At 39.1% G+C, this 27493-nt stretch overlaps 1 protein-coding gene across 7 annotated transcripts in view; it reads left to right on the top strand.

Moving 5' to 3' along the window:
* Cacna2d1 (calcium voltage-gated channel auxiliary subunit alpha2delta 1) overlaps positions 1-27493 on the top strand; it is a 431327-nt gene that overhangs the window by 365314 nt on the left and 38520 nt on the right. The window contains exons 13-25 of one of the 7 annotated variants that reach the window (XM_085684078.2): positions 247-325; positions 1122-1171; positions 2446-2535; positions 5425-5502; positions 7191-7265; positions 7514-7588; positions 9231-9287; positions 12556-12612; positions 14289-14360; positions 17382-17443; positions 23656-23732; positions 24928-24948; positions 25603-25663. In XM_085684078.2, coding sequence (XP_085540204.2) covers positions 247-325; positions 1122-1171; positions 2446-2535; positions 5425-5502; positions 7191-7265; positions 7514-7588; positions 9231-9287; positions 12556-12612; positions 14289-14360; positions 17382-17443; positions 23656-23732; positions 24928-24948; positions 25603-25663 — 854 coding nt within the window. Of the gene's footprint in view, positions 1-246; positions 326-1121; positions 1172-2445; positions 2536-5424; positions 5503-7190; positions 7266-7513; positions 7589-9230; positions 9288-12540; positions 12613-14288; positions 14361-17381; positions 17444-23655; positions 23733-24927; positions 24949-25602; positions 25664-27493 lie in introns of all 7 variants that reach the window. The other 6 variants (XM_085684077.2, XM_085684081.2, XM_085684080.2 and 3 more) reach the window with 6 other exon arrangements.

Genomic DNA, 27493 nt, shown 5'->3' with positions numbered 1-27493 from the left:
CGGAGTTGCTCCGGCAGGAAACACTTCTTATAAAGGAGAAACCACAGTCACTGTCCGGGCACCGAGCTTGGAGGTTTGGTGCAGGACGCCATGGTGCTGATCCCATTGCTCAAGTCCTCTACAGGCCTGATGTTGGACTGGCTCTATTAACTTCCCTGCCTGAATGTGCTTTTATTAGTTTCTCTTCACCACTCTTGTTTTGCTGTTCAGTTGAATTTTACTCGACCGGTTTTTCAATTTCCTTAGGTCCGTGTGTTCACGTTTTCTGTTGGTCAACATAACTATGACAGAGGACCTATTCAGTGGATGGCTTGTGAGAATAAAGGTAATGGATCTGTTTATCTTGAGCATATTTATTGGAATATAAAATACTTTAATAATTATTATTAGGTCTTTACTTGCACCCAAAATAATGTAAAGTCGTAACTACACTGTATGGAATAAGAATTAGATTCCGAACTTGCTTTCTAGAGAAAAGAAAACATACACCAAACTCTTGAGATTAGCACTGCATTAGAGCACATTCAGACATCTGAGCCTAATATTGCGGACTGATGAAAGCATGCGAGATACTTAATGATGTAGAGCAGATCTGTGCATATTTCTTCTCTCAATGACTGGATTACTGTTTTTGAAAACAATCTCATACTTTTCTCCATATTCAAATTTCATGCAGTGAACTATTTTTTTGGACTCAGAAAAAGAAGTCTTTTGAAGAATTAACTGTTTATTATAACAGAAAAGAGAACCTGAACACATCCCAAAACTTACGTTTAGGAAAGCATGTGCATATGCTAATGATGAGTCTATCTGTACCTTTAATAGTTTACCAGTAGCTCCTGTTTCCTTACTGGTCTGTAGAAGTTAGAGTTATTTTATACTACCTAAGAACTAAAATTTATCATAAATTTTCTAAAGTTGTTGACAATATTCACTAATCATTATTTTTCTGAATTTAACATTTGTATTTATATTTTAATGCAAATCTTTTATAATATTTATTTACTTACCCAAATTATAAGGAAAATAACCTTTTCCTCCTATGAAAAACATAAAGCTATATTTATTGATATTTATTGTAAGTGTGATATTTACAAATATCATTTGTATGTGAATTTTAGGTTATTATTATGAAATTCCCTCCATTGGTGCGATAAGAATCAACACTCAGGTATGGTCAGCTAAAAATACTTGTACTCTTTTCTTTCAAAGTTTAAGATTACTTTCCTGGAAATAAAAAGAGATTGTCCTGGTTTTATTAGTTCAGTCTGATGAGAATAATTAAAAGTAGAAAAAAAGATTTACATAATTTATATTTTCACTCAGTACTGGCTGATGTGGTATTTATTGATTTTATATCCTTACATATCTGAAACCTAGGTAAACACATATTATGCATATTATATGTATGTATATATAATTGTGGTTTGTTATTCTTAGGTATTGAAATGTCATAGAAAATGGATAATGTGAAATTTATTAATAATCTCATGTAATTTTTATTCAAGTGTAAGTTAAATATAACTTTCCCAGCCATATAGAACACTAAATAGTAATTTTTCTGGGCAAGTGATCTAACCCCTACATAGGACTTAGATTTTTCCCACAGATTCTTCCAGGTCTATTTACCTATTTATCTAAATAAAGCTGCAGTAAGATGACTTTATAATGCCGTAAGATGACTTTATAATGCTGTTGATTTGAGCGAAAAAGCATACTGTTTACACAACATTTTGTAGAATTCGGCAATTTTATTTAAATATTTCCATTTTGAAATATTCATAAATTAAGATTTAGAGATTGTGGCCCAATTTGAAACACCAGCAATAATGCCCAAAATAGCTGTTAAAATTGAGCGTAAATAGCTTGGCCTCCCGGAAGTGTGCACTGAACACGCTGAGGGTTGAGATGAAGCGGCAGAGAATGTAAGTCTGGTGTCTGGATTTGGCACATACTGCAGTCATTTTTTTTGATATGTTTAAATGCAGTTTTGAATTCCATCCAAACAATCTGTTATGTGAAAGCAAGGATGTAGCTGCTTTATCATTTCAAATTTGTGCAATTTCACACATAAATCACAGGGCCCTAGATAGTTTAGATCAACATGAAGCGATTCATAATGAATATGTTTCCCTTATCATTGGCTGGACTTTGAGGAACAATGTTCTGATTGGTGCTAGAAAAAAACCTGGAGGAGATATATACTATAAATAAGTCCTATTGATCCTATATATATATATATATATATATATATATATAAACATACCATTTAAGGAATAAACTAGAGGAAAATTACAGAATGCCCCAAATAGGACAGACAGACTCTCAATAATTTGGTTCCATATTCATTTTCAATTTTTCTCTTTGAAGATTACTTTGGAACATTGTATCTCTGACATTTGTTTGTTCTGTTGATGGTGTTCAACCTTTCTTTTGTGTGAATAGGAATATTTGGATGTCCTGGGAAGACCCATGGTTTTAGCAGGAGACAAAGCAAAGCAGGTGCAATGGACCAACGTGTATCTGGACGCGCTGGTAAGAGGCTGGGCTTCTCCGCTGGGAGCTGTCGTGGGAAGAGCGCGGGGCTGACTCTTCCTCTCTCTGGGTGGCATTTCCCTTGTTCTCTTCCCTGAGCCCCTTTCTTTCTAAAATCTACTCCTTTGCAAGCTTCTCAGCTAGGTTTACGTTAGTATAAAATCATCCATGTAAAATTGTAGATTCTTCTTGTTCTACTGAAAATATTGGTTGTCTGACTTAGAACGCTGACTATATGGGAATTTCAATCACTTGTTGACCGTCATGCGAGAAATAGAAGAAAATAATACTGACCATCATGTGAGTAGTAACTAGGAATTCCATATTTTGAGCAAACATTTTGAAACACCTATTTTTGAAGCGGGTGTCTGTGTATCTATATGTACAACACGTCCACCATTGCGCCCGGACTTGTGCAAACCCAAACATACCTTTAGTTAGATCCACAGACTCTGGCAATGCATTTAAATCAACATGAGCATAATTGCATCTTCACATAGAATCCCAGGCTTTAAGTGCAGACTTAGACATTCTTATGGAAATATCACATCGAGGTGACCCAATCTGCTGAGAGATATTTGCCTATCAGTTTCTCATCAAATGCATCTGCCGTGTTAACGCAAGCGTGCTATCACGTTTTAAGGAGTAATTTCCAACTGGGAGTTATTTTCCCTATTTTTGTCACTTGAACTTGTATGAAAACATGTTTGTCAAGCACCCAGTGGTGCAGAGAGCTCCCGCTGGCATATAACAACTGGTACCCTGGACTGGTGTTAGGTGTCCTCTACTAAACATCAGTCAGCCCCGTTTCCCACAGAGTACAAAATTGTCTAGCCCAAATTGTCAATATAAGTTGAGAAATCACGTTTTAATTTATTTTTACTTTATTACACAAGTTGTCAAAACATGACAATACCTAAGTTTTTTTTTTTCATATGCCAAATCTGAATTTAAGGACTATTTAGCCATTTACCGAAGTAATAAGCTACAGAGTCTAAGTGCAAAGCAGAAAGTGAGTGCTGAATCAGTGATGCCCTTTCCCCTACTTGGAGTGCAGTTAAATGCCTTCGCTGCTCTCTCAGGGCGGTGCTGAACACAAGGGCGAAATGCAACCCGTTAGAATGACTTATCACTCAGGATTCACAAAATAAACACATACAGGAAGTTAGAGAGAAAGTAGGGACTCTTAACAGCCATCTCGCATGCTAAGGGAGATAAAGGGAAGCTTGCTTACCTCAAGCCACAGAAAATGACTATCGAGCCTTCCTTCTTGACGTTCCTTATTTACTTAAGGTCACATGGTCATCTCCAGCCATGCCCAAGATGTTTCGGTTTTTCAAATCCATCTCAGGATTGCACACGATAGGAGTCGATAGTTAGGCCTTGCTGCATTTCCTATGACCAGAAGTTCATTACCCAGAGTGTCTGCCTTGCTGGCAAGGTTCTCATTGATAACACAAATAACATTTGGCGGAAATGCTGATTATCAATGTTCCACTTTCCACGCTGAAACAAGATGTTTAAAAAACAAACAAAGTGCGAGACGACGTAAGTTGGTGGCCAGAGGGCACAGCATTCTTTGTACTGGTTTAAAAATAGGTGCCCCATTACTGAGAATCACAGCGAGGGTGGGGGTCTGAATGTGCGGCAATCAAATCAGCAGTTTATTAGGAAGGGGACATACGGTATTTCAAGAACAAAGTTGATAACCGTATTTCAAGAACAGACTTGAGGAAGACTGTGACATGGAGAATTCCAAGAGCTTTGGCACTTTCAAAGAAAGATGCTGTCTAATTGGGACTGGAATGGGGAGTGGTTAAGAGGGGAGAGATATCTCAGCTGAGCGTAAGTGGGAGTCATGTTTCTGTAATTCGTGGGGAGGATGAAACCACATAAAGCTGAACATTGGCCAATTTAGGAGCACAGGGTTCATTCAAGTAATAATACCAACTCCGGATCACCTTTAGAGACCCTGGATATATGAGAGAAATAGGACTTAGCCCAGTGTCGTGGGGGAGATTGTGTCATTTGGAAGATGACGGGACGCTCTCTGTGTAAAGGGAAATAGGAAGAGTTGCTATGTTTAAGGTTGGTGTCACATTTAGGAGGCAGGACACTTAGGTTTTCATTCTATCCTGTGGCACAGTGCCTGGGACAAAGAGCACACTTCGGAGTATAGTTGTTTCAAGTAATATTCATAAGGAACTGTTTAAAAGTAATATTTAAACATCACAGTACTCACCTAGAATATTCTACAAGTTAAAAGTAATATTTAGACATCACAGGACTCACCTAGAATATTCTACAAGTTAAAAGTAATATTTAAACATCACAGTACTCACCTAGAATATTTGGCAAGTTAAAAGTAATATTTAGACATCACAGTACTCACCTAGAATATTCTGCAAGTACATTGTCAATATTATTTTTCTTCTGTGTAACACGACATTGAGCTAGACATTTGTCAGGTGGCCTGACACCTTTGACTTGGGGCTTAAAAATGTAATTGAAGCTATAGAACTAGCTTTCAGCCCATCTAAAGTACTGTTCAATGAGAGTCCCCTGTGGAGGTGCCTGGCTGTACAGGAATGGTGAAGGTGGAGAAAGAGATGTGAGCAGAGTCATGGATGTCAGAGTTACAATTGCTTTATTTCATTCCAATACTTACTTGATGTTGCAAAACTGCTTAATGGGTATTTATTTTACCTAAGCAGTTTTCATTGAGTGTTTTGAAAAATTCTCTTTAAAGATAGTCAAGATTAGTTATTAAATCTTTGTGACTCTTTTCAAGATAATTACAAAGTGAAGTTTCCAATTTCAAAGGCTGATACAGTAGTACGAAGTTCAAGACGTTGCTCTCATCGGCCTTTTCTCTCCGTCTACTTTTAGGAGCTGGGACTTGTCATCACTGGAACTCTGCCGGTCTTCAATGTCACTGGGCAATCTGAAAATAAGACGAACTTGAAGGTTGAAAGTTCATTGATAAAATTCATAACAATAAGCGATAAGCTATGACGCTGAAGCTGCGTGGATAAGATATTTCTATAAGGAGACACATAAGATGTGATTGTCTTGCGAGGCTGGAGGTCGTTGGCGACAGCTGTCTGGGTGATAACCACCTGGGAAAAGGGAAGTGAAGGTCACATCCTTGTGGCCCCACAGTCAGGATTCAGCCGCTGGGTCTCACTGTGACCTGATGAGAAACTCAGAAAGTCAGACCACAAGTAATGACATGAAAAGTGGACAATAGTATCATGAGCCCAGTTCTCTTTTCTTCCTTTCTATGAGACAGGCTTTCTCTGTGTGACAGCCCTAGCTGTCCTGGAACTAGCTCTTGCAGACGAGGCTGGCCTCGAACTCACAGACCTCGGCCTGCCTCTACTTCCTGCATGCTGGGATTGAAGGCATGAGCCACCACCACTCACTTTTTAAAATGTGCTTGAGATATTCATGGAATTCAGGGGGAAAACAGAAAAACCAAAACCATGGTTCTCTTTGAATCAGGTTCAGACACATGCTTATTGAATTCTTGTTTAGAATTCCCAAGTAATAGCTTAAAAAAAATTAATAACCTGAGGGTCTAATTGGTCTCTTGTTTCCTATTTTTTACAGTTCATTGTAAAAAATGCTCAATTTCTTTGGCTCTGGCAATATAAGTACAATAAGGAGCTATCTACTTGAAAGTTGTAACTGATTATTGAATATGGTTCATACTTATTATGTTTATTATCTATTAAATGCTTTGACTTTAAAATAGAATTGCATAGTTAAGAATGAATGTAAGACTATAGAAATTATTTTTAATACTGATGGCTTGTAATCCAGGTGATACTGGCGGCTTAAAGGAATGTTAATTTCTGGTTTGTAGCTCAGTGAGGTCGATTGCACTAAAGCATTGTTTGTTTAATTTTATATAAATTTCAGTGAAGGGCTTCATTTTAGCAATGGAGTTCTACAAAGTTTTGATTCTCACTTTGAGACCCATTGACATAATGAATATTTATAAGGTCTAAATATTTAAACTCATAATGGTGTAATTCTCTGTGTTCTTCCTTGTCATGTTTTAAGGTTTGTAACATAGCCTTTCCATCAGATTGTTTTTTTATTTACCGGCTTTATTCAGCGTAGGAATGGTTCATAGAAACAGACCATGACTATTGACCCAACTATTTTGTTTTTGAAAGATTTTTTTTATTTATTATGTATACAACATTCCTTCCATGTATGTTTGCATGCCAGAAGAGGGCACCAGATCTCATTATAGATGGCCGTGAGCCACCATGTGGTTGCTGGGAATTGAACTCAGGACCGCAGGAAGAGCAGTCAGTGCTCTTAACCTCTGAGCCATCTCTCCAGCCCCCCCCATCTATTTTCCTTAGTAAAATATTCATGCCTTTTATGATTTAGGTTTAGTCATTAATATTTCATCTAAGTTAAATAATTTGGGGTGATGGCGTTATGGAAAACAGCCAAAGCTGAGAGTCTTTGTAAATTGACACAAAATGTACCCCGTGTGTATGTGTTTAAATGTGTGTGTATGTGTTGTGTTTGCATCAATGTGGAAATCATTCCATATCATAATAAAAGGATAAATGTATATTTGTGTTGAAAGCTTCTCTGGCATAAAATGTACTACCTTCACCATCTTCTTTTAGAACCAGTTGATTCTTGGTGTGATGGGCGTTGATGTGTCTCTGGAGGATATAAAGAGGTTGACACCACGTTTTACGGTAAGATGTAGTTTATTCTTTGACTACACTTCCTATTTCCGAACTATGGACCAATCTATTTTGTCCACAACAGCACTTGAGAGTGAGATCCATGTGGCTTATCTAGCAAAAGAGTTTAAGGTTAAAAGGCATTTTTAGAATATGAAGACACTGCTTTGTTTCTTCTGTGTTACGACACTTTGGAAGATGATTAATGTGGAGTTCTAATCGTGACTTAGGAATCTCTAAGCTGTTTTCCTGTTTTCCAGCTGTGTCCCAATGGCTACTATTTTGCAATCGATCCTAATGGTTATGTCTTACTGCATCCAAATCTTCAGCCAAAGGTATGTATATAATTTGTTTGTTATAGTTACTAGGGTTTGGCACAATTACTGACTAACTTTAACGGGATTGTGACTTGAAATTCTCTTGGTACCATTCCAGACCCTGTACCCCCACTTAAGAGAGGGCCAGGCCACTGGTGACAACATATGAAAATCTGAACGCGTTCCTCATTTTCCTTTACCGAGTTAGTCTGACTACTGTCCTTCTCTCAGATAGCCGTTATCACCTTTCGAATCTCAGTCTGGCATCTCACTTGCAACTGTAAGGCTCTAGGAGGGCCTTGCTGCAGAGAACACAGGGCAAGTCTAGAGGACCAGTATAGGAATGGAGGTCTGGAACTGTCAAAGTTAACCTTCACTTTCCTCAACAGCCCATCAGTGGATCTGAAAGGAAGGAGGTGCTATCGCCAGGCCCATTATTATTGAACAAGGTGAAATAATGATACAAGCAAGTGTTACTAGGTCAAGGTCATATGATTCCTGGAACTATAGTTTATTGCAACATATTTCAGTATCATTTTGTAATTTATAGACAGCTCTGCAGTATCGATAAACCAGTCACAAATATTTTGTGCATTTTTTTTTGCTATGGAATTGTCATGTTTTTCCAAAATATGTCACTCTGTGACCACACTTGAACAAATAGTGAAGTGACTGTCCTGAGTTTGCTACCATAGACTTTCATTTCTCACACTGAAAGAACCAGATTAATTTTTTAGATTTGCTATTTTGATAAATTCTGAAAATGGCTAATTATATTGCAAATCGTATATAATCAATGTCATAGAATCAATATTCCAATGAATCTAGTGCTGTGGTCGAGTTCTCCTTTAGCTTATTAATAGATGCCACTGCCCTCATTCTTTCAGATAACAAGGATCAAATCTCAAGTGTTCACGATTCCATAATATCCAATTATATTTATTCCAGTCTGTTCAGAATGCAATGGCAATTTTTTTTTTTTAAAGCAAAGCCTGGCGTGCTTGTAAGCAATGAAACTGACTACACACAGTTTTCATTGTGGTAAGGAGTGAGGAGTCAGGCATGAGTGATCAATGTATGTTCCTCCTTGGCAGTCAGTTTCCCCTTCTAACTGCACACGAGAGGGGCCAAGCAGGCAAAGGGGTCTCTAATCCCCTTGTAAGCTATTGCCTTCCAGCCTGGTAACCTCTAAAAGACCCAACCTTCTTTGACAACCCTATAACCAAGGCAGGATTGCCACAGAAGAATCTGCAGGGGCCATTTGCAGTATTTATTTTACGTAGTTGTGTCATTACATTTCAACAGTTTTTATTTTCTAATCTTTGTTTTGTTTCAGCCAATGAAATTTATCTAGGACAGATTCTCTCTTTCCACTCTCCAATTTTTATATTCTTAAAGAAAATCCAGGACAAAGATAAACAGTTTCTTTAAAAAAAATGAAAGAAAAAATGATTCTTACTACCATTACCAGTTTTGGGTTTTGTTGGTATCTTGTTTTGCTTTGTTGTCATGGACTCAACGATACAAGTATTTTGAGTTGTTAATACATCATTTGTTCTGCTTCTTGTCAAGGAAATGGCTGACTAACACTGACTACAGGGTAGAATTCTTACTGTGATGAGCTGTAGGATAATGAGCTATCATTTCTCTGTTGCTCCAGCCTATTGGTGTAGGCATACCGACCATTAATTTAAGAAAAAGGCGACCCAACGTTCAGGTAACTGTGAATGAGGTAGACAGCCGTGCTTCCTAGTTTGCTAAATCAGGTTGAGATCAAGCTTCTGTTCTCCAGGCTTGTAAGACCGGCCTTTTCTAAGGCCAGGCTTCCGGAGCATGCGCTTCCCTTCTCAGTGAGCTGGAGCGGCGTGCTAACAATGGTAGAGGGTGCGCCCTGGCTGGAAGGTGGCTTAAGGAAACTGATCTAATAATAACGTTAATCAGAATAATCAGAATGAAATGGCTCCTATAAAATTAAGTTTGGTGAAATTAATATCATATCTATGTCTTCCTAACAGTTCGCTTGTGAAATTGATTTCTAAGTGCAAATAAAGTCATGATTCCAATGTTGTGATTTTCTTTTTTAAACGAGAATTTTTAGCCAGGTGGATGGTTTTGTTCTTTACCTTCTAAAAATGGAATTTTGGGTGCTGGAGAGATGGCACAGTGAGGGAGAGCACTGGCTGCTCTTCCTGAGGACCGGGGTGTGATTCCCAGCACCACATGCTGGCTCGTATCTATCAGTAGCTCAAGTACCCTGGACCCAATGACCCCCTTCTGGCTTCTGTGGCCAGTGGGCTCATCTAGTCCTCACTCACACATTGGTTACAGATACATGGAGCCCGGAGACATTCAGCTTAAGAGGATATTTCTTTAAACTATTCAGAGCGATCCAGAATGTTAGAGAAAATTTGACATCATTGTAGATGTCTGTGTAAGCCTATTATTTCCTTTAAAACACATGGTAGTGTTTTCCTGGTGAGGCAGCGTGGTGTTACTGGTCTCCAAGTACAGAGGGCAGGACTGAGTTATTATCTGGTCCTACTGGTAGCCGGCACTTGACCTTGGAGCGGTACCTGCTGCTTTCATCTGTGGAGCAGGGAGTTACACCGATTCCATTCGGCACTCCACGTGGGAAATTAAACATATGTGTTGTTGCCATGTCCCACTCCTGAAAGTCCTCATTGAATTCCGGCTCTAAAGCGTCTGTCGGCTTTCCCCAGCTGTCAAAAGTGTAATGGCTGGGAGAAGGGAAGCTGGTTGTCTCAGAGAGCTCTGGGGTACCCTGCTCTTGTGTACAGAGCTAGAACCCTGTGGTGATCTGAGCCATGTGCTTCTGCATCTGAAAAGCTCAAGAGCCTTCTAGGTCCCTGAAGAGGTTACAGTGACAATGATCTGTATGCCTTCCTCTGCTAGGAAACGATTTTGTTTTTCTGTTTGCATGTGACTTTGGTCATACCTTAAGTTATAGTTTTTGCCATCAGCTGCGTTTCGGTGATTTTATTTGTACCACAACTCCAAATATTGCATGCAAAGATTATTAAATAAATTAAAAATAAGCAACCTTAATAATGATTTTTTTTTTTGTAAAAATTCTGTGCAAACCCTAAATGGCAAACTAGCAACCACATAAAACTTCTTCACTGGGGGAATATTTTAAACTCTGAGGTATTATATTACTACTTCCTCATAATTGTTATAAATTTTAAATTTTGTTAACATCCTTGACTGCCCTTAATAATTATGCTGGCTGAAGCCCATGCTGATGAAGAATACTAGATACTTAATTTTTCGTCACGTGGGTTTTCGGAAGCCATGAGTCTAAATACATTTCTTCAGCCCGTGTTGCTCTTTCCTTATTAGCCGATTGTTTGGTCTTTGATTTTCTAGTTCTTACAGAAGGGATGGCGCTTTCGAAAACAGTGGTCTGCTGGCTTGCCATTTACAGATACAGGCGATGCCTTGACAATTTCTTTATGATTTCGTTCTCTTCTCTGTCTTTCTATGTTGGATTGGGACATGATCTTCGTATTGCCAATTCCTCCTGATAATGGCTGCTCCCTGCATGCTGTTTGGGGCCTGTCATGCTATGCGTTATCCGTTGCATGTAAGAGAAACATTTCCGTTTTAATTTTACCGTTTGGTTGTCTTGGGTTTGTTTTGCATTTTTTTTTAATCTTAATTTGAATGTTTATACAGTAGTGTGTGTGGAACATTCGTTGTGTCTTTTTGTTAGGGAGGTTGCAAGTTCTGTGGACTTAATGAAAATTCCCCACATTGACATTTATTTCCATGTTGCATGTATATTGCAAAGGAATATTTGCTCCTGCAGCAAAAGTTGTCCATCCACACAATAGTGGGTTGTGCTGGAAAACCCAATACTTGATTTCCATAGTATAAAAACTCTGATTTTGCAGAGTTCTTAAGCAGTGAATGTTTTCTCAATTATCAAAGGCACTGGTTGGTTCAGGGTCTCTGGTGGCGTGTGTGCTGAGCAAACATGAGGTCCTGGACTCAGTCCCCTGCTCCCCCACCCCTACTAAAGACACAGGGAGAGCATTTTAAAAATCGCTACTTGAAGAATTCTCATTAATCAAGTACGATGGAGATCTGAAATTGTGACTTTTCAAAAATATGAATATCCCCTGAAATAAGCCATTTTGCATGATTATAAATAAATATGTCCCATGTGTGCTATACCATTCATTTTTCATCTTTACAAATTACGCTAATTGGGCAGATTTTTTTTTCTGCTGCTAGTATGTTAGGAAGCATACCCCCTTAGCATGCCTGGTGTTTGAGACGGTTGCAATACAGATGTCATTTGCAAGCGCATGTTAAAAGATCTGTTACACCTGCAAGGAACCAAACACAGACTGTGTTAATTAGTAGTATCTAATTCTGGCCAGATTTGGATGATACTCTTTAATAAATATTTTAAGGTCTACCTTCTAAAGTTTTCAACTATTTTGAAATCTTTTATTTAAGTTAAATCTTTTATTCTGCTAAAATCTGGAACTCTCATGTGACATGTTATATGATGCAGCAAGAATTATCAGGAAACAGGTTCATTCTGTATATCCACTAGTCTAATGGCCTTGAATGTTTGGAAAATTAGAATCATGCCAAATGAGGTGAATTTAGCAGGCCAGTAACATCAGCTGAGATATAAGTAAATATTCTGTCGTGTTCCACAGTGAGCTAGCTTCCTTACACACCACAGGAAAAGGCAGCGATGTTAAAGTGGAGAATAGTGCTAGTGAGGTCACAGGTTTGATTTCTAGCCTCTTGCTGCCTTCAGTTGATAACTGATAGCAATTGTCTGTTGCACTGAAACTCAATGCCTAGCGCTTAACAGAAGGTGAGTAATTTACAGAGAGTGAATTCATGCTGAATGCTCTTCAAACTGTCCTGAGTGCAGCGCTGTCTTCTAATAACGTTAACTCCTTCATTATTTACTGTCTTCTGTGTAGAACCCCAAATCCCAGGAGCCCGTCACTCTGGACTTCCTGGATGCAGAGTTAGAGAATGACATTAAAGTGGAGGTGAGTGTATGCCCCAGGACTAAGCCCAGCAGACACATGGCCTGGCCCTGGATTCTCATCCTGCAAATAGTATCTAAGCCATGGTTTAGGTCAGGATGTCTCCTAGCTTACACTGATGTGTTCTTCGTCATCAAAATAGTATACACTCTGGGCTGTCTTCTTCCAATAACTCATACCGGAAAAGAATAGATATTTCAGATTAGGTATGGCCTTTCATGTTTTTTTTTTTTTCATTGCCTTGCTCACTCCAAAGGGTGAGCAATAATAACCTTAATAACCTATAATAATAAAATAACTCTATTTTAAAAATTCAAAAATAACAATAATTTTAATGAAATTTATAGACAGACATGCTATGAAGTTGAGGGAGAAGTTGGAAGCATTCCAGCCAGCCAACTGCATGAAGAGCCATGTCAGGAAAGCAGCTGCCATGTTTGTCTGAAGACCCTTGACATGTTTCTATTTTGCTTCAACAGCAAAGCCACAGGGCACTTCCGCCAGGGTGCTTCCTAATTGTAAAGGCAGTTATCTGATAGAAAAAGAGGAAGTGATCAAGTTCAGAGTTACTCTGGAGGGTGGCACAGTGACTTCTGGAACATTTTTGGTCATTTCTTTAAAGCGCTTGGTATCCCAGCTTTACAGGGATGATGGCGGTGAGGTTGAGTCAGATCCCGCTGACTCGCAATAATGCCCCCCTTAGTCTCTCAGTACCTGCTTCCCCTCAATGTAGCATCTGCGTGTCAGGCTATACGAAGGAAAGCTGACCGAGAGATGGGGTACATGGTAAAGCTTGGTTATTTTTTAATCGCTTCTTACTGTTCACCTTCAAACTGAAAATATCTTCAGTGAGTTCGATTCATCTTCTAGTTTACAGATTTGTCTGTCCTGTCACGCCAAGTTTGTTTGGTCACTAATGGTTAACTACAGCCCAGATGTGACGTGCTGAAAATACATAAAATGAAAATCAAGTTGAAAGGAATTCTGGGAGTTTCCGGTAGACTGGTTTGGCCTGGCTTTGCTTTTATGGCATAACGAAGCTGTAAGGGGCTTCACTGTGTGGCATGAAATCCTAATAGGTCCGCTCCATATGACAAAGGAAAAGTAAATTTCAAAGGGCAAGCCCCATGTGAGGGTCCTGTAATCCCAGGACTCGGGAGTCAGAGCATAAGGATCCTGCATGTTTGGGTTCAGCCTGGTCTGGGAGTTGGGTCTCAGGGCTGCAGGGAGACCTGTTCTGGAAAACCAACAAACAAAAACAATAACAACCCATAAAGGGCGATCCTGAACCCTTGCTTCCCACAGACTATTATCTAGGTGAGGTAAGAATTTGAAATATTCCACGTTCCATGTCAATTCCGTGAATACCCATACATTTTTACCTCACAGTAGCTACTTCCCCCTGGAATTCAGAAGCTTGACAGAAACTGACTCCATTATGTTTCAAAATTCCAGGACCCATTAACAAAACAATCCAATAACCATGTTTTCCTTATGTAAAATGGTTGCAATCGGCAGCATAAAAATTCCAAATAACGTCACCTAGTAGCGCAGCCGCTTTCCCATTCTCATTCCGTTTCTTCGAAATAAGGTCAAACCTTTACAATGAGTGTTTTTATAAAACTTATTAGGTCAGTTTTGTTTCCTGGAATGCAGCAATGGTTTCATTTTTCTCTTAGATTCGAAATAAAATGATCGATGGGGAGAGTGGAGAGAAAACGTTCAGAACGCTGGTCAAATCTCAGGATGAGGTAAGAGTTAACAGAGCCCTGATCATGAGGGAAAGCCTGCAGTAAGCATCGCGAGGCTGGTAACTCGGCAGTTCTTCTAGGGTTTATTTCGGGAGCAGAGATAACTCTACTGGACAGTTTTTTCCTTCTTACATAAAACCTTTATTGTTTCACTAGAGAATGGCTCAGCAATTTGAGAGTACTTGCTGCTTCATTCTGAGATATGGAGTTCAGATCCCAGCCACCTTGTGGGCAGGCTCTGCGGTGCCTGTCCCTCCAGTTAGATCACCTCTGGTGCCCTCTTCTGAACTCTGCAGGCACCTGCACACTCGTGTGCACATACACTCACACAGAGACACACACATGCACAAATAAATAAATAAACAAGTAAATAAATAAATCAACCAAAACTTGTAAAAACTGTATTCTCAAAATTATCCTTTGTGTCTGAATGATTTAATTTAAGAGGTAGATCTCTTTGGACCAGGGATGTGGTAATATTTAAATTACGGTAATATTAGATACCACATTGTATTATTTGTGTACATAGATGTTGTAGAGATTGTGTTCTGTGTGTTTTATCTAGTTTCACTGTTTAAACCCTCTCTACCCATGATTCTCAACCTTCCTAATGCTGTAACTCTTTGATACAGTTTCTCATGTTGTGGTGACTCCCAACCATAAGATTATTTTATTGCTATTTCATAACTGCAATTTTGCTACACTTAATTATGATCTGTAATATAAATATTTGAAATGTAGATTATCTGATATGTGACCCTGTGAGGGGTCAAGGCCCACAGAGTGAGAACCACTGCTCTGTACCCTTTATGATTTTCCTACCTCTCAGTCTGAAAACAAGTCATGCGGTAACAGAGTATCATCATTATTCACTGGTGATTAATATATATCATATATTAATATATATATAGATCATATATATAATCGCTATAGCTTCAGGTCTGCGGGGAAGTGGCTTTTGTATGTGGGGAAACTCTTCTCTACCAGCTGTCAGTCACTTGTGGAATAAAGCAGACATTCGCATATTTGAATATTCGGAATTACCTAGGATTAGGACGTTTCCTGCCTGTGACTTTGATTGCAGCTTTCACGTGCGACTTGTGTGCTTACTCAGAATCCTGTATGTTTTAGGAGCGTGTTTTCTCCCTAACTGCTTGGCAGCTCTTCCCCTAGAAGGGACAGACAATTTAAATACTTTTATAGCACACATCATTTCTTATTTTGATATAATCATGAGGGGCTATTACCAGAACAGAAGAAGGAGGTATTAAATTTTCATTTTTAGTGAACTATCGACACCAGTGCTTCACTGTAGCCGTGGCCTTGACCCCTCGCTCCCTACAGCCAGGACATAAAGTAGTCACAGTTCTGCCAACTCCTGCGAGTTGTTCCAAGGGCTCTGACCTCCGCATTCTTTATGCAGCTCAAAACTCCTTTTCGTGTTGCTAATTTCCCTCTCAATTTGCTGTCCGTTCAATCTCTGAGCAGTATTCACCCTTGAAGGCAGACGTATTGTCTGTCTTAGAAATGTTAGTTTTTTCTCTGAAGTGTACTTTTGTCGACAGGCACATTGGCCAGTCATCTACTCCAACCATGTTACTCTCTTCCCATTTATGTTTACCCTTCAAGAAACCTTATTATTCACTTTGAATGAACATAACTTTTTGATATTGTCAGGTTTATAAAATTATCTAAACAATTATAATATATGCATTATTCTGATTTTTTCATTATTTTATTTTCCTTTTATTGAAAATATTTTTTTTCTTACGTAGTATATCCTGTCTATGGTTCCCCTTCCTCTGCTCCTCCCAGAACCCCACCACCTCCCATCCCATCCAGATCTACCACTTTTCTTTCTTCCATTAAAAGATAAACATGTTTATGAGGAATAATAATAAAATAATTGAATATAATATAATACAATAAGGTCAAACAAAAACTGATTTTCAGATGATATCATCGAGAGCATTAGATCTGTGTTTACTTTATGTGAACTTTGGCAGGAGTAACGAAGTCATGATAACAGCTTCTATATTAAAATGTTTTAGTTTAATTTCTCTCCAAGTATAGCTCCACAGATAGAAGTCAGAGGATGGGAAACCCCATTATTTCTTGTAAGAAATCATTGAACTTCGCTCTGCTCCATTTCACACCTGTGAGATAGGAGAGTTGACTATTAACACGTCTCAGCACTGGTGACAGGTCATCTTATTTTCAAGTGTGTGCACATTTCCCACAGAGCATCTCTTCACACGGGATTTACTGAGTACTTTTCACAAGACTTTCTCCACATTGGTTTGTAGAGATTTTTTCATAGTCCTCTCCATCGGAAATACAGTTGTTCTTTAATAAGGCAAATGTTCAGAGTAAGTAAACTAAAACTACATGTATGCGAATAATAGACTTGGTAGAGGAAAGAATGAGCTGTGTTTACTGTAGTTCTTGATACAGGAGATCTGTACATCCATGAGCTGTTTATTTGACTCCGCACTTTGCCTAGTGAAAATAGGTGTTTTTCTAACCTTCACTGATGGAGTAATTATGACAGTTATAATAACATGATAGCTCCATAAATAGGATTGGCAAGATGGTAGTTATACTTACAGATGTAGAAATGCCAATGTATTTTCCTTCCTCATACCAGCTGTCCTTTTTACACATGTTCTGCTATGATTGATACTTGAGCCTTGTCTAATATTCCATAGTTCCATTTCATCATTAAATTTGGTGTTAATTAAATCTTTCAGAGTTTTGAAGAAAGTGCTCTATTATCAAACACTAAGGTTCTATGATTATAAATCTATAACTCATTTGAGTATTTAGTTCTGTTCCAAACTTTTATTTGACAAGCACCCACATCAAAATATTAAAGATGTATTATAGAAGCATGTCATTTACTTAGGGAAAACGGATGCTGAATGACCACAGAATTTTCAGGTGGACATTATAGTTTTACCCTTCCTATAAATTCATAGATATGAATGGGGTTGTAATGACCATGTGTCACTTTCTTTCTAGAGATACATTGACAAAGGAAACAGAACCTACACGTGGACACCTGTCAATGGCACGGATTACAGGTACTGAACTGCATGTACAGCTGTCTTGTATAAAGGACCGTTCATTTTCTAGTATTTGGTAGCCAGTTTTCAATAGACTAGTATGCAATCCTAATTGTAATTACAAATTACTGCCCCCAACATAAAAATGATTTAGAGCCTGGTTTTCAGAATACGAATGGTGGAAAGTAGCTAATATAATATTTAGAAATGATAACGTTCCTTCGTGACAATAAGTAGTAAAGATTGATGTAATAACCATAATAATTTATAGTTATGTCTTCTATTGACTTTCTCTTTTATTTCTATTTAATCTAGTTATTTTCATTAATTTTGGGGCTTAGCTTAAAAATAAAATAATAGTGTGTTATATGTGATATAAAATAATCTTAGCCCTACTGAACAGTTCAATGATGTATGGATCCCTCCTTTCTTCTATATATTGGAACCTAAAAAACCCAATACTCAATAATCCATTGGATGATCCCTTCTTTCTTAAAACTCAGTGACCACTATTCATTCTTCATTCTCTCTCTCTCTCTCTCTCTCTCTCTCTCTCTCTCTCTCTCTCTCTCTCTCTCCTTTGTCAAGACAGGGTTTCTCTGTGTAGCTCTGGCTATCCTGGAACTCACTTTGTAGATCAACGTGACCTGAGATCTGCCTGCCTCTGCCTCTGCCTCCTGAAAGCTGTGAGTAACTGCATGCACCACCACACCCAGGCATTCTGTTCTTTTGCCTTAAATCTTCTCAGAGCTTCCTGCTTTCTCCTTGTTCCTGTGTCCCACACCCTTGGAACAGTAAAATGTTTCTTCTTGCCACTCATTACCTCTTCTTCCTGGAAATTCCACCTTTTGAATTTCATCAACCCACACCTACCCTTCCTTCACTTTAGTAGCCTCTCCTCATTCTTCCAAGACAAACTTACTTTCACAGAGATCCACATTCTGTGTTCATTATTTAAGATAGATCTATATGGGTAAAGTCAAAGAGGATGCATTTGCTAAAATAAATCTTAGAATACAACTAAAAACAACAGGTCAGTTGTTATATATATATCATTATATATACATATCATTATATTCTACGGACTTAGAGTTAGTCTGTCAAGTCATTTGCTAAAAAACTTAGCCTCAGTTTCCACCCATATATATATATGCAACAGCCCAGGTCTATAGCCCACACTTACATAGCACTGAGAAAGATGAGTCTCCTTTTCTCTATCCCCCCTTCTCTAGTCAGCTCATCACTTCCCACTCAGTCACCAACTTCAAGGTCATCTTTTGCCACTTGTACAATCGCCAGCCAAAGCTTTATATTCTCCAAGTCATTTCCAACACTACACTTCAGTAGACACGACCGCAGCAAAGTATCGATAGCTCAGCATGTTAGCTGACCTCAGGCAGCCTTTATGAGGGCCCGGAGAGCTCAGCAGTATAAAAAATAGAGGATACTTATATACGTCTTCTCATGGCTTCTTTTTTCTTCTCAAGCCGATAAGTTCCCTGTGTATTTTCTCTCGGGTGTGATTTTATTTTGTTCCATTCTGTGGTCAGAGAAAACTCTCACCAAAGTACACAATGGCTCAAATGTGTAATTCTATTCTTTTCTCTTTAGCTTTAACCTCAATACAAAAAAGGATCATATTTGAGTTCAATAATTCATCACAAGTCTACTCAAATCTCCTAATAATTTGGAATCTCATTCACTAAAACAGTCCCAATCTATCATGGAGTCAGTCCTCTAGCCCTTCTGTTCTCCTCAACACAAGCCTTCTGAATCTGCTGCTCAAATACGTACTTGAACACCCTCTGGTTAAGCCTTACTTCTCCTCAAAGACACTACCAGCACTCTGCTTCGTGGCCTTTGCTCTGGCCACTTTAAATTAAGATTACTTCCCAAGACCGAGTCTCCTGTTTATTCTGCATCTACTTTATGCCTTTCCCTACTCTGCAGAGAACACTTTTTTATCTATTTTAAATCCAGTGTTACCACCTAGTAGCTCAACAAAAACTCCATGTGGGTTTACACACAAACCTATATATACATGAGGCTTATAGAAAGATATTTAACTCTATTGGTGACCATGTCCTTAAGTTCTAAGAGGGCAGAGAAGTGATGCTTCATTTATCTCTGAATCCCAAGCTCATAACACAGAAGCACATTGTAGGTACTTTCGAAATGGATATAAAGTTGAGGAGTCTCAAAGTGAAGAAATAGCTTTTAACTTGGACAGACTTGGAATCTGTTTCGTCGTGTCAAATTCAGAAAGTCATGCCCCACATTCTCGGTCATAATTTTCTCATGTGGCCTTTGGCTATGCGTTTATCACCAGTCGATAGGAATCCCAATTAATTTGCTCTGGCAGAATCATGCCCAGCTATACCTTTTCATTATTGCTGTTGTTGTTGTCTTTTCTTGCAACGCTTCAGTTCATAAACATCACTCACATAATCTCTTAGGGGAGCCTTGAATGGCAGAGCTACAATGTTGAATCTCAAAGCAACAAGGTTGTTGCTTTCATTGGAACCTGTCTCCTTTTGTTCTGGGGAGGACAAACAGAATGTAGAAGAAGGGAACACAATGCTAATGTCTTGAGATATTGCATCCAAGTCCTTCTCTATCTATCTTACTTATATTTTAGGACACTGAAAAAATACCAGAATTACAATTCTTATTATTTTACTCATTTCTATATACTGAGTAGATTGTAGTATCTAGCTTTATTCCAGGCCTCTCTTTACATTTGTATAATGCTCATAAACAATTTCAAGTAATGACTTTCCTCATTTATTTCGATTATTACCATCTTTCAGTTTTTGAATAACCCTATAATATAGTTCATGAAGATACAGAACACTAGGAAACTCTGTCTCTTAAACATGGCATCATTGTAAAACTAAGTATTGCTAGGTAGTGGTGGTGCACGCCTTTAATCCAAGCAGGCAGTTCTGTGTCAGGAGTGAACGGGAAGTGAGAGGGGAGGGGTAGACAGGAAATCGGAGGGAATGGGAAAAGAGCAGGAAGGGGAAACTGGTTGGTATGTAAACTAAGTAAAATATATGTTATTCAAATAAAAATGTTACATTAAAAAAATGTAATATAGATGTCCCATTTACAGATGAGCATTCTGGTGTTTAATTTTCTCCATCTCAGCCAGTTGTGGGTCTCTGTGTTAATTACTATCTAAAGAAATAGAGGCTTCTCTGGTTAGGGTTGAGAGATGCGTTAATCTACAAGTATAATGGCAAATCACAGTAGCTGCTTTAATATTTTAAGTTAACAGAACAATAGTAGTTGGCTCTCCCCTGGGCCTCTGATCTGTTTATTCATAGGTCCTTGGCCCCAGTGGTGCTAGATATGAATTTCATCTTGTGGCATTAGCCTTATACCCAATCAGAAAGTAGTTCTGGGTTGTTTATGCCACCAGCACACAAATGAGCCTATCTTGCTAGGGCAATCATTGCTGTAGCTTGCAGTGTTCACAAGCAGATATGAGTCTGGGATTGTCTCACAAATGGCCTCTTCACTCAGACTCTTTCCTCCCCAGGAGCTTTGCACAGTGTGAGTAATGTCCCTCCTGGAGCTCAGTATCACCCTTAGCTCACAACGTTAGAACTGTTGTGGGTGGTAGTGATGTCACCCATTCCTACCACAGCCTATCTCCTGCCATTGTACTGCCTCTGTTACCACCCTGTGCTCTGAAGAAACCATGGCTGTTTTACATTGCTTATTTGCTTTCCAAACAGCCCATTCCCACCTCTCTGCCTTGGGCCTCAATTACACGCATGTCCTAACGTCTGGGCAAAGGAGTTCACAAATAACTAACAGGTATCCTATTCTGCCTAAAAATGCAGGATTCGATTAAATGAGTGAAATACCAATTTCAGACACAGGTGGTTTCTGTTTTCTTAAACCTCCATCCAGCTTAGGTAACACATTTTAAAATGTAAGTAATGACATCTTTTACTGGAATGTACTATTTCCTAAAGTTATCGACTCTGATGGGGATAAAGGATTTGAGTTGAAAGCTGTGTTAGTAGCCCATTTAATTCAGTTTATTAGGTTTATGTGAATATCAAAACTATTACCTGGGCTCTATCACCTACCTAGTGTCACTTGCTTTATTGAACTCTAATCTCTGTGAGGAAATCAAGAAGCCTTGTTGTATTGGGTTCATATTATGAGATCCAGCAGTCCTTGCTTAGGAAAGCATCATTGCTTTGGAATGCTGGTAAGATCTTTTCTGCGGTATGTGGAAGAAACAACTGTTGGATTGACTTGGAAACAGAACTATTTTCCTACAGGGTGATTTGTGACTTGAGTGACAATGTCATGGTTTTGAAGGCCAGCACATCGTATATTTAGCGTGCCAGTTTCAGAGCTGTCCTTGGGAATCCCGTGGGTTGCTGCAGCACTTTTAGTGATGCATAACATGTAACTCAAGCTGACAGAGAAATACTCTAGTAGTTGTATGATATCACTGGTTATCATCGGTTTTAATTAGAAGGTTCTGATGATGATAAATGTTGATGGAGCAATAAAAACGTCCTAATTCCCCTTGAGAGAAACTTGTAGGAGGCCATTTTCAAATACTCAGTAATCCTGCCCTTTTTTTTAATGGCGAGTGGATCATGAAAGATCGCCGTGCTTTCAGAATGATTGTGTTGCTTATTTTAATTTGAAGCCCTGCCTCCTCTGAAGTTGCCTATAAAATGAATGTAGAAATGGTCGTTAACTCAACATACTACTTTATTTCCCTGACCTTTTCCCATAAGCAAAGTCTGTGATTTTACTTAGCAGTGGTGGAAGTTTGGCAAATGAGGGTGATAAGCACTCACTATTTTTGCCATCTTTATTGCAAAATTAAATTTTAGAAAGTAAACCCTCACATTTGAACCGTTGTACAGGGGAATTTTAACATTTACGTTCATAAGAAATGAAATTTTTATTTTGTTTCATTATATATTGTCTATCAATAACATACAATGGGATAATAATTTGGATATCTAGCTCAGATATGGGGGGAGGAGAGGTTAGGATGACTTAAAGCATCTACAGATGCTTAACAACATTCAAATTCCCAGAAAGGAACACACTTTCTGGTGTTTTACTGGTATTTGGGCTACCATGAAAAGCATGTTAACCAAGAATTACACTTTGTGTAGGGTTTCATAGACCATCTTAGAAACACACCCATTTCTTGCACCCAGGACTCACTGGCTTCCCTCTACATTCAAGGCATAGCAAAGGTCATTGGCTTTGGCAAAGGTGGATTAGCAATCATTTATGTCTAACATGTGTGTATTAGCTGAAGGAAGAAAAGAAGTTTACTTCTGACTACTGCCTAATCTGAATGAAAAGCTCTAATATGTTCATCAGGCGGGCTGTGAATTAGAAACCTCTAAAAATGTAAGGTTGCCTCTCCGACAGCTTCTTGTGAGCCATCATTCACACAAGGTGGGTGACAGGCTTACCTAACACTCTTGGTGATGAAAACATTCTGAAGTTGGCCTAAGGTTACAGTGGAACTGTCCTTTGGTTGGGAAATCTACCGTGAGACTACGTGAGCCTCAAGACTTTGAAAAACTACTAAACTCAAGAGGCCCTTCCTCTTTAACAGCAGTGTCCTCAACCATGTGACATGTCACAGTAAATGGGTCCGAATGAATCAAACCATGTCTCTAATGGGCTGGAGTTGTCCACATGCAGACACCGGGGTTCTTGCCGTAGGACCACAGCTTACAGACAGGAGGATTTGTTTCTGACATCCTTGTGCGTTGTGCAGTGGTAGCAATGGTTATTCTTTCGGTTTTAATCCTTGATTCGGTTTGGTTTAAAGCATTGAGCATTATGTATAATAAAGAGGGTGTGTCCGACTGGTATGATATTTACTTTGTTTAAATTTAAACCCTATTTTCCTTCTTTTATTTTCAATCTGGAGTGCATTCCTCCTCAGCTATTTTGTGACTCTATTAGGCAGCTCGTCTTGTCCTTGCTTCTTAATTCCCTGCCCTGTAGAGAACCTGGTGACACTGTGTAAGAAGCAGAAGATGAAGGATTCTATTTGCTGAACACATTTTCTTGTCAAAGAAACATGTCCTCTGCTTTGGCATGAGGAAGATCTTCGGACTTGATTTTTTTTGTTTGTTTGTTTGTTTTTTGTTGTGTTATTTTTTTAAGTTACGTTTCATTTTTGTTTGTTGGTGCTTACGCTTCTCTTGTTTCTATTGCAGTTTGGCCTTGGTGTTGCCATCCTACAGTTTTTACTATATCAAAGCCAAGCTAGCCGAGACAATAACTCAGGCCAGATGTAAGTACCGTGGGGGCGACCGCAGGGTCCACTCGCTGTCTCCTCATGTCAGATGCGTGCGCCTAGATTTGGGGACGCCCGAGGCTTAGACATCTTAGTGGGTATTATTAGCCCGTCTCCAGCAATGATTCTAACCCATCCCAAACATGCAAGGAACAAGAAATATTCTACGTGGATAGAATATGAGCAGGCACTCCTGTCGCGCTGGCGGTCCCGCCGCCCGCCCCTGCCTTGCTATGTGCTGAGAATCATTGCGATGCTGTGTCCCCTGTGCCTGTCGTTTCAAGGGTCTGTGAGCTGGTGTGCACCGTCTCACACGCTCATGCCAGCATGGTCTCCACTCATGGCACAGTGCTGGCGATGCTTTTCCTTTGCTTATCTCTCCTTTTCTTTCTTTCTTTCTTTTTTTCTTTTTTGCCTTTGGCCAGAATAATGTTGTGCTTGGCAGTTAGCTTGCTGTTTATAATCCAAATTAATGTCTCAGTAACTCAGATAAATTCACTTTTAAGCGTCCTTTGGGATGTGGAGTCAATAGCGCCGGTAACCATTTCAAGTCATTTTTTCAGTTTTATTTTGTTTTTGATGGCTAGATTTAGTTAAGCAAAATGACCATCATATCCTTGGTTCGCCACTCCGTAGTTAACTAGCGATCTAAATTTTTTTTTCGGTTAGGCTTCAAGAAAAAAAAAATACATATCCATATATCTTTTATTAGATTCCATCTTTTCCATGCCTGTCCTTTGGCTGTTGGCAGTGGTCGGCACTTCTGTATGGTGGAAGATTAAAGGATCTGGTTGCACTGTCACAATAGATATGATGGTCTTTTAACAACCGGCAGTCTTGCATGAGCTAGCTTTCTATGTGATAAAGAGGGGAGAGCTAGTGAGTCCTTGCTCACTTAAGTGCTTCTGTCCAGAGCTGGCATCATTGGGCCTGCATCTGCATCAACCACTTGGCAAAAACAGACCCTTGAAATAATCACAGGACAAAGAGGGGGAAAGAGGAAAGTTGACAGAACAGAGCTTCCAGCCTTCAAAAATATGTGTCTTTTCCAAACTACAACTGTACACAAATGGACCTTTGATCTATGCACAATATTTTTATTCACAGCCATTGAATAAAATATTGCTTGTGACCCTTTTACTTTACCCTCTTTTTTTTGTTTCCCTGCTTTCTCTTTCTGATGGATTTACAGCAAAAAAGGGAAAAATGAAGGGCAAGTATTTTCTCGTTGCTCAATTTCTTTCTGTTTAGTACACAACATTTTCACTACTGTTTTCATTCCTGCTGGATCTTATCCTCTGTGCTTCCCGTTCGCTAGACTTTGCTCCATGACTACCCGAAAGTTGGCAGCAAGACAGGGCGGGTGTACCTGTGTGTGCTCATGCAACCTCTCACACTTAAGTTGGTTTTAATTTTTTTTTAGACTCAATATCGTGTTTCCATTTACATCTTTCCACCTGCTAATTCGTACCTAATATAAGATTCTTATTACCTCACCAAATGCATGAATGAGTTCATTCAAAGCATTTTTATCCTGTTAATAAACTTCTTCACTGATATTTTAAATGAGACACTTGTTATAAAATATACTATCTTAAGATATTTAAGTATATTATATGAAGAGTATAAATAGCATTTCCTAGGTAATTACTGCTGTAACTGTCTAGTGAAACTCACCCTCGTTATAATCTTATTACACTGGGAAACACTGAGAATCTTCACAATTAATTTGTTTCAAGTTTAAGATATAAATAGTCTGTTGAAACTTATCTGACTAGGTACTTTTTACAATGCCTTCATGTTGTCTCAGACCCTGAAAGCATGTGCTCCGTATTGTTTACCTAATCTTATGGCATTAAATCTTCAGATTCAGAAACCCTGAAGCCAGACAATTTTGAAGAATCTGGCTATACCTTCATCGCACCAAGGTTGGTTATTTGTTCTGATTTCCTCTTATTGTTGGCTAAGTCCTTCCAAAACGTTCTTAATTGGGATCAAGCTTACTCAGGGTTCATTCCGTGGTATGTTATGGAGCCAAGGGGACAATGACTGTTAAGCTTCCAATATCCTTTTATTCATTCAGATAACAGCTCCTAGCGGAGCAATTGCTATAGACGAAGTAGTGTGCGAACTCAGGTGCATAGGCAGATTGGAGCGAGGGGCTTTGGTCTTCTGGAATAAGCACTACATCCAGCATATACAGCTAAGGACATATAAGCACGAAGGTACTCCACATATACATATAATTATCTTGGGTTCATATATACTGACACACACACACATGCATACATACATATGCCCACATACTTAAATGTAGAATGTTTTTAGCTCATTACTGTGTTTTTATATACTTAACACAGAATTCTGGGTGGTAGATTTTTATTGAAGAAAATTTTTGTGACGTTTTTATATAGGAAACTCAGCAGTATGCATGTAACATGCCACCTAGTTTGGCTGTAAGTTTTTGGCCTTTGCCTTTTCAAGGTTGACAATGTCACCCACTGATTTTGGACCCAGGAAAGCACCTCCCCAGATTGTTGTGGATGTCCTTGTTATTGGTCCTGATTGCTCGCACTGGTTTGACCACAGCACTCTTGTCTTCTGAGTTCCCCTGTGAGGGGCAGCGATGCTGCCTGTCTTCCTGTGGACCAGCTGCCCCAACCTCTCTGTGAAGATGCAGTAGGAGACCCTTTTTCTTGCAACACAGCAGGCAGGAAAACCACCAGCTTTACGGGGTTCGCATAATGTGTAACCAGGGCCAGCTGGACTTGTTTGTTCTCCACAAAGTCATGCCAATACTGACCTCTGGTCGAAGAACAGGTGGTCTCTGCAGGGGCATCCCCTTTGACAGAAGCTTTCTTCTCAGCGAGAATCCACAGCCTCTGTTAGAGCTGCCATTTTGTCTCTGGCCTGGGCTTGTGGGCAACCTTAAGCAGCTGGGAAGGTGATGGTTGAGGGCCTTCGTGAAATTCAGGGGATGAAATCGCTTATAGAGAACAGGCCTTTGGGATTTTGACAAATAGGTCAGGTCTCTTTGGCGCTGGATGTCCAATGCCTTTTCTTGAACATAGAATTCACCACCATTTTGTCCTACTTCAGGACAGGAGGAGTCAGAATCACCTTCTTCCTCTTGGTTTGTTTTCATTTTGATGTATTGTCCAGCTGGAGGGAAGGAAAATGCATTGCCTCACGTACGTGTGTGTGTGTGTGTGTGTGTGTGTGTGTGTGTGTGTGTGTGTGTATGAGAGAGAGATCTATGTAGTAACATTGCCTTGTATAATTTGTGGGCCATGTATGTGTATGTTTGCATGTGAGTGTATAAGTAAGCGAACCCATGAAGCTAAAAATCTTTTTTCACTCTTGCCTTCCACCTTGTTTCCTAGAGACAGCATCTCTCATTGATGATGAAACTTTCAAATTCAGCTAGACTGGCTAACTAAGAAGCTCCTAGAATCTGCCTGTCACCTCCTTCCAACTCTGAGATCCCAAGCATGCTTAGTGATGCCCAACCTTATCCCATAATTTTCATATGAACATCTTACTAGTCAATTTGATTTCTCTCATGTAATCACTATCTATAGTGCATAGCTTTATCTCACCTCTACTTGAAGCTATTCAATTCTTTAGTTTTACTCTTTTTTTTCTTATTTTGGGCTCTGTCTTTAGTAGATAGTATACAGTATCAAAATCCTACTAAAATAGCCTAAATTATCTAAGAAAAATAGAGACAGAAGTTTCTATTATTTTAAGTTGCACTT

The sequence above is a fragment of the Myodes glareolus genome, chromosome 27 (assembly GCF_982192425.1).
Source record: "Myodes glareolus chromosome 27, mMyoGla1.1, whole genome shotgun sequence".
NCBI classification, from domain to species: Eukaryota; Metazoa; Chordata; class Mammalia; order Rodentia; family Cricetidae; genus Myodes; species Myodes glareolus.
This window is presented reverse-complemented; position numbering and strand designations above follow the sequence as displayed.